The 7,880-nt window shown below is 58.0% G+C and overlaps 1 protein-coding gene across 1 annotated transcript in view; it reads left to right on the top strand.

Moving 5' to 3' along the window:
- The window catches only part of ARHGAP23 (Rho GTPase activating protein 23), a gene marked incomplete in the record, with an annotated part of 91,418 nt that overhangs the window by 42,890 nt on the left and 40,648 nt on the right, over positions 1–7,880 (top strand). Inside the window, 2 exon segments of the mRNA XM_014583221.1 lie at positions 151–208; positions 2,435–2,578. Coding sequence (XP_014438707.1) covers positions 151–208; positions 2,435–2,578 — 202 coding nt within the window.

Here is a 7,880-nt window from a genome sequence, read left to right as displayed (position 1 = left end):
GGGCCCCTGCCACTGGGCTCCTGGCCCTGGGGGCCTCCGCACGTGGGCCAGGGAGCTCCTGGAAGGCCTCCGGGCCTCAAGGTTCGGAGGGTGACGAGAGCAGGGACCCAGCTGCGCTCCGTGCCCCTCACCCCCGGCCTCGCTCCCCAGGCGCCTGCCACACCGAGTGCCCAGCCTGCGGATGCTGCGGAGCTTCTTCACTGACGGGGTGAGCGAGCTGCGATCGCACGAGGGAGAGGGCGTGGCCCCCGGGGTCCTCTCTTCTCCTGCACCCACCACCCTCATGTCCACCACGGGACTCACTCTTCTTTGGCTGCCTCTGGCAACAGTCTTCGCACTTGTCCCCACTATCGCTGCCCTCACCCCGCCCCGAGTCTGGAGTGCCCCCTCCTAGCCTGTCCCATAGTCACGTCACTCACTTGGTGTGGGTTCTTTTTTCCTTTAACATTTATTTATTTATCTATTTATTGTCATGATTTATTTTTTTTAAAAGAATGAATTATTATTATTATTATTATTTTAATTCACCAGAGAGAGAGAGACAGAGGGAAAGCGAGAAAGCAAGCCACCAGGTCCAGGACTCAAACCATAGTTGTCCATGTGGGAGTCTAGGGCTCTAACTACCACGCCACCTGCTGGTCCTATGGTGTTTTTAGGCCTTCTCTGAAATTGCAGCTTCCACTCCTGACATTCTTTTTAAAAATAATTATTTATTAATCATTATTTTTCAGTTTTGACCAGAGAGAGGGAGCAAGCTACCAGGTCCAGGACTTGAACCATGGAAGGCTTGAACCCTGTGGGAGTCCAGCACCTCTAACCACCATGCCACCTGCCGGCCCCCACTCCTGACATTTTGTCTGCCATTGCTACCTGGTGTTCTCGCCCTCTGTACCTCATGCCACACGGTCTACGTGCTCATCTTTTTTCTAGCCCTCTCCCCAGCAAGAGTGTAAGCTTCCTGAAGGCAGGAATTTCTTTCTTGTTTTCCTTTCCGTCTTTCCTTTTTTCTTTTGATTTATCAGGGGTGCATGCACTTGCCAGAGACAGGTAAGGGGAGCACCCCCATGGGGCATAGTCAGGCCACACAATCGCTTCTCTTCCATTTCTTCATCTTATTGAGATTTGGGTCACATACACACATGCACACATGCATGATTTTTAAACCACTGGGGCTGGGATTTAAACCACGTAGTCGACCATGTGGGATCTGGTTCCCTTAACCACCAGGCCACAGGGATGGCCATTTTTTCCCTCTTTTCTGAGTTTAGTTGTCTCTTCAGAAAGTAGAGGGGCACTGCAATGGAGGTCTTCTTGTCATGACCCACCCCCAGCCTCAGCCGGCCAGCATTACAGGCACACACCTGGCATGTGTAGGGAGGCCTGGGGACGCGAACCCAGGACCTTCTGGGTATTGCTATTCCCAGAGCATTGCATTATTGCTGCGTCATCACAGCTGGCCACGGGGTTCTTCTTGGTTTTGCTCACTGTGGGTTCCCCACGCCTAAGCCATGCTGCACTAGCCGGTGATTGCATGATGTCTTTGGGGACGGGGGCTCGATGGAAAGGAGGTGGCTGCAGTGCTGAGACTGATGGGGAGGCTGGAGTTTCTGGCCTCAGGGCCTGTGGAGACAGGATCTACAATGGCTTCCACTCTTTGATTAAGGGTGGACTTAAGGTGGCTAGCAGGTGGTGTGGTGGGTAAGGTGGCTGGACTCCCACATGGCCAACCATGGTTCAAGTCCTGGACCTGGCAGCTTGCTTTCTCACTTTCTCTCTGGTCAACTTCAAAATAAAATAAAATAATGACAATGAATAAAATGAAATAAAATAATTATTTTTTTAAAAAAGTGGGTGGACTGGAAAAGCTCTCTAGATTTCGAGTCCTTGGTTCTTCAGTCAGTTTAACGCCTCGATGGTCTGATCACCTGGCTTGCTCTTGAGCGCTTCCTCTGCTTACTTAACTCTCTCCCATGTCACCTCTGTCCTGGAGTCCTGTCCACACGATTGCTTCCTCTGTTTAGCTCCTGTGGACTTGGCCACCTGCTCCCCTAACTCAGTCTTTGTTGATGTTTCCGCTTCCCCTGTTTATTTAACTCCTTGTTGACACCACCACTTCCTCTGTTTCCTTAATCCCTTCGAGTCTATAAAGTTAAAGGACGGCTCAGATTGGCTCTTCAAACATGGTGAGGCATGTGGTCTGCTGGCAGGTCATAACCTTTCCTCCTTTCTGGCTTCTCCATTATGTCTGTCTCTGTCTCATGATCTCAACACAAATGGTCCAGAGAGGGCAAGCAAGGCCCAGGAGGTCACACAGCACACTGGAGTGTGGTACAGGTGTACACCAGGCCCGTGTGGTTGCAAGTGGTCCATGGGGTTCCTGAGATGGTGGTACTGTGGGAGCCGCCCTAAGCTGCCCCCCACTGTCTCCCTGCAGTCCTTGGATAGCTGGGGTGCCTCCGAAGATGCTGATGCGCCTTCTAAACGACACTCGACCTCTGACCTCTCGGACGCGACCTTCAGTGATATCCGGAGAGAAGGCTGGCTGTGTTATAAGCAGATCCTCACCAAGAAGGGGAAGGTAAGATGTGGGGCAGATGGAAGCCGACTCCAGCTGAACACTCCAGCTTCTTCTCTACCCACCCCACAGCTCTGCAGCCAGAGAACCAGCTTAGGCTGCAGCGCGAGAGCTAGAGGTTAGATGCTAAGAAGAACTTCCTGGTTGCACTTAAAGCACTCGTAAAAAGGAGTTGACAAGAGTGGTGATCTTTGACCGAGGGGAGGAGCTGTTGCACGCACTGCTTGACATTCCGACCAAACCATCCCCCCATGAATCCCACTGAGGCTCATAGAGGATGAGGGAGCAGGCCAGGGCGATTGTCGCAGGGGGGCTGAGGCCCATGAGGAAACAGAGGCCAGCCTTTCCAGGGCCTTGCAGGCCAGCCCAGAGTGCCGTCTCCATCCTAAGGCAACTGGCAGCCCGAGGGCTCTTCTGGGAGGGATCCCAGCTAAAACACGGGGCTTCCTGGGAGCGAAGGAGGGGCCAGACTGAGGCGTGAGAAGACCGGGTAGGAGCCACCAGAGACCCAGGTGAGAGGTGAAGGGGGCTCGGGACTGGGGGAAGGGAGGAGAAGGTGGGGCAGGGGGCCGAGACAAGCAGGATCCAGAAGAGGAAAAAAGGGGGCCCGGGACCCATGGCTAGTGCCATGGGCTGGGAAAGAGGGAGGTGAGCCAGGTGGCCTCTGCGGCTCCTCCGCTCTGCTCTGAGCAGCCCAGACGGAGCCAGGCAGAGCAGGTTGGACGAACCTGGGCCTGACTCCTCACTGTGCTGAGCGCTGGGTGACTCGCCTGCTCTGACTCAGTAACCTCGTCTGTAAACTGAGTTAGCAGTAATCCCTGGCTCATAAGCCTCTTGCAGATTAAATGAGATGATCTAAGTAAGGCCTTTCCCCGGGGCCTGGTACCTGGGAGCTGCTGGGAGCTGCTGGGAGCTGCTGGCCTCTGCCGGCCGCCGATTACACTCTGCCTGCCTTCTGTGGGGCTGGCGGGGCCGAGAAGGAGCAGACATTTCGATGCAGACAGACCCTGAGCTCCTGCCCAGCCATGTACCCGTAGAGCTTCAGGCACCCCCTGATTTCCGGCCTGCATGGTGGGGGCACTGTCACTCTACTCCCAAAGCTGTTGGGGCACGGGGCAGGTTGTGGGGCCGGGGGGCATGGCACCCCTCGGCCAGTGATGACTAACCTCCCTGTACCCAGCTTAGGCGTCTCCGTGGAGGTTCAGGGATTAGTGGTGAGGGAGCCGGGCGGGGCCTGCCCTCTGGGTTCCTGACAAGCATCAGGACGTGGGCCGCACAGGCACTGTAAGTGTGCACCGTGTGATGGGGCGCTCGGGGCCAGAGCAGCGTGGGGTGGCATTGGGGGAGAGGGTGTCCAGAGGCGGAGACATGACGGGTGAGCACCCAGGAAGCAGGGAGGCAGAAGGAGGGAGGAGAGTGGCCTGATGGGGAGTCACTCTCTGGGAGGATCAGAGGGGACTGCGGGGAGGCTAGAAGTCAGGGTGCCTGGAGTGGAAGGTGAGGGGGAGTTGGGCATTTGCCAGACACGTGGGCTCGCCACCCATGGAGAGCCTGTCAAGGCTTTTAACCAGGGATCGGGAGGTCTGTGAGACCAGGGGGCAGTGTCACATCTGTGACAGGAGGTGGCAGCGCGTTGTGCAAGTAGGCGGGGACAGGACGTGCAAAGGTGGTGGCGTGATGCTTAGGGGAGGTGACCATTAAGACAGAGGCAAGGGGAAGGGTAGCCTGAGCTTGCTGGTAGCACATGAGGAGGAGGGGGTGACCTGGTTCCTAGGCTCCTAGGTTGGGCTGTGGGATGCATGGGACCCTCCCCTGGGCCACAGGGAGGAGAAGGTGTTTTGTTTTGTTTTTTTGCAGAGGTTTTTGCTATAGGGCGCGTGCGCTCGCCAGAAAGATGGAAAGAGACAGAGAGACAGAAAGAAGAGAAAGCGGATGCATGGGACCCTCCCCTGGGCCACAGGGAGGAGAAGGTGTTTTGTTTTGTTTTTTTGCAGAGGTTTTTGCTATAGGGCGCGTGCGCTCGCCAGAAAGATGGAAAGAGACAGAGAGACAGAAAGAGACAGAGAGAAAGCGAGAAATCACCCTCCAGGGGGGATGGTCACGCCGCAATCCCTTCTCCATTCTCCTCTCGGGATCTTGGGCCTGCACGCATACACGCCCGGCGTGAGTTTAAGCCACCGGGTCCAGACTCAAACTGTGGTCAACTACATGGGAGTCCAGCGATATAGCCATTACACTAACTGCTGGTCCCAAGGGAGGAGCAGTTTTGTGGGGAGGAAGCTGAGGGGTCTTGCTGGGACCGTGTGAAGGCCATAATGCCGGTTGAGTTGTCCCGGCTCAGAGGCTCTGAAGGAGTGGCACTCAGGGGAGGCCCACCCGGGGAGGGTCTTGTCCCTCAGCCATGGGCACCTGTGGCCTCAGGTGTGGGAGCATGAGGGAGCAGGCAGGGCACCCGCTGAGCCTTGAGAGGAAGTAAGCTTCAGCTGGGAGCTGAGGCTGGCAGTGGAGACCAGAGCGAGGGCCAGCCATGCACTAACCAGGAGGGGCGGCCAGCGGCCAGCTGTGTGAGCTGAACAAGGGGAGTCAGTCCAGGCCGGAAGCACTTGGAGGGTCCTTGTGAGAGCCAGGTAGCCTATCCTCTAGATCTGGGCGTCCCCCAGAGGCCTAGCGCCAGAGTTCCTGGGCAGGGACCGGAGCTGGCTCCTGCCTGCTAGGAGGACGGGGGCTTCCACTTCTCGGCTGGCCAAACCCAGTGTCACTCATCCCTCCATCCTGAGGCCTGGCTGTTAGAGGAGGGTCCTTGAGTCAGCCTCAGGCCTTGGTCCAGCATCCTGCTTACCACCCAGATGCCATCTGCTCTAGGATCTCAAGCCTACCCTTGCCCTCTCCCAGCCCTCAGTTGCTTTCAGAGGCTACTGACTGCCGGGCAGAGGAGGGGGCAGTGTGTGTGACATGTCCCTGCAGCCACAGACCTGACCTTTGATCTGGGTGCCACCTTGGAGACTACTTACCTCTCATTTTACCAGCAAGGGACCCTGCTGCCAGGGAGAGGACTTAACTCATCCAGGGTCATCCAGCTGGTTTAGTTGCAGAGGGTGTCCTTGTTGCCACCCCAGAATGCTCTTTCAAGGGCCCTGGGTCCCCGGCAGTTCTGTGATGGTGGGCAGGGCTGGTGGGCAGTGCAGGATCAGCTCCCCAGGAGGCCAGCTCAGAGCCCCTCCCCGGCTTGCTCTGAGGGCAGAGGCCAGAGCTGGGTGGGGAGTAGTGTGTGGGCCTCCAGCCAGCACACAGGAGGCCTTGGTCCAGCAGGGAGGTGGAGCCCGCGCCTGTGGGCACTCGGCGGAGCATCAGTAACCATCAGTCGTTAGCTCAGTAAGTGTGGAGCTTCTGGCCGGACCTAGCTGTCGGCTCTGGGGTCGGGGAAGAGGGCGGACGAGCTCCCTGACCCTGAGAAATCCGTAACCAGGATGGCCGAGACTGCAGTGAGCACTTGGGAAATGAATGGGGCGGTGTGCTCGTCTCCGAGTCAGGGAAGGGGGAGCCGCCTTTAGGAAAAAAGTGGTCAGAGAGGGTCTCGCCAAAGTGTTACCGGAGCTGCTGGAGTCCAGGTCTGAAGGGAGAGTAAGATAGCCACGTAAAGAGATGAGGGGGGCTCTGGGGAGAAGGGACTGCGCGGCAAAGGCCCTGAGGGAGAGGCCTGACTTGTTCGCTGGCAAAGGCCCTGTGGCCTGACACCGTGGGAGAGGAGACCGTCTGCAGAAGCAGGGACCAAACCCCAGAGGACCTTAGATTCGACCTCATGGCGCTGGGAGCCCATGAGAGGATGCTGAGCGGAGGAGAGACGTGCTCTCCTTCCCATTCTAATGTGATCATGGCCACCGTTGGCTGGAGAATGGGCTGCAGGAGGCGAGAGTGGACACCGGGAAGCCTGGGCCGTTGTCCGGGCAAGCGGCATTGGTGGCATGGACAAGGTGGCAGCAGGAAGGATGGAGACAGGTGCTGTTTGGACACGGAACAGTTGTCAATTCCTGATGGGTCGGATGTCAAGGGTGGGGAAAAGGGAGGAGTCCAGGGCAACTCCCCGGTTTCCAGGCAACTGGGTGGACTGACTGACTGGAAAAGAGGGGGCAGGGGTGGAGAACAGGTTTGGTGGCGGGACTCCTGTGCCTTAGTGAGCTAGCTGTGTGTGAAGTGCCCAGGGGACAGGCAAGTGGAGGCTCCTGACCGCAGCTGGCAGCTGGCGGGGTGGAGTGGTGGGCTGTCAGCAGGTGGGCCAGGTCGAAGGTCACGGGCCTGGAGCCAGGCAAGGAGGAAGCAGTGCAGACTAGGGCTCCAGAGCTCCTCGCTGGGAGGGGACCCACAGCTCCACCCACCCTCTGGCCTGATGGTTCTTTGTTGTGGATGCTGTCCTGAGCATGGGGGAGGAGAGTTGCTTAGCAGCATCTGTGGCCCCTACCTGCTAAATGCCATAGTGTCCCCACCAGGTGAATCCAGACATGTGTCCTCTGGGGGCCTCACCTGAGAACATTAGGTGTAGAGGTAGCGGATGGATGGATGGACGGGCAGGAGTGGAGACCAGGAGGGAGCAGTGGAATTAGGATGAAAACCGGGCACTGCGGGTCCCCGATGCCCAGAGAAGGTGTGGAAGGGGAAGGAGGGCCCCTTCTCTAGCCCAACTGACACAGGCTGCCAAGGGGTCAGGACGAGGGCCTAGAAGTGTCCTCTGGCTTTAGCAACATGTGGTCCTGGGTGACCCCGAAAGCAGCTTCCAGGCTAGGGATGAGCCGTGTCTAGTGGGAAGTGCTGAAGTGGAGAGAGCATTCCCCCGAGGGTGTGGACAGCTTGTGTGCAGGGCTGCAGACAGGAGGGGCTCTGTGGGAATGCCACTTAAGGTGGTCACACTGTCTAGAAGCCCCAGGGGCCTCCCTGCACCCCTGCTGGGTCTCTGGGGCATTGCCCACACCTGGCAGTGTTGATGCTGGGATTTGGAGTTTGGAGACAGGGTTCCTGGGGCTGTGGGGTGATGGGTGGGGTGGCATGGCATGTGAGGAGCTGTGGACAGGAGTTGCATGAGTTTTGGCTGGGGTGGAGCTGGTGGGGTTTCTGGCGGCCAGTGGACTCCGTCCCCACCCCTGTCCACTGCCTACTGTTTCTTGGGCCCTTGGACTCTGGGGCTGTGGGCTGGCCTGGCCTCTCACTGCCCTGTGTCTCCCCCACCCCGTGTCTCCCTGCAGAAAGCGGGCGGCGGCCTGCGCCAGTGGAAGCGAGTGTACGCCGCGCTGCGGGCGCGCTCGCTCTCGCTGAG

Source organism: Tupaia chinensis, unplaced genomic scaffold (assembly GCF_000334495.1).
Source record: "Tupaia chinensis unplaced genomic scaffold, TupChi_1.0 Scaffold144171_1, whole genome shotgun sequence".
NCBI lineage: Eukaryota > Metazoa > Chordata > Mammalia > Scandentia > Tupaiidae > Tupaia > Tupaia belangeri.
This window is presented reverse-complemented; position numbering and strand designations above follow the sequence as displayed.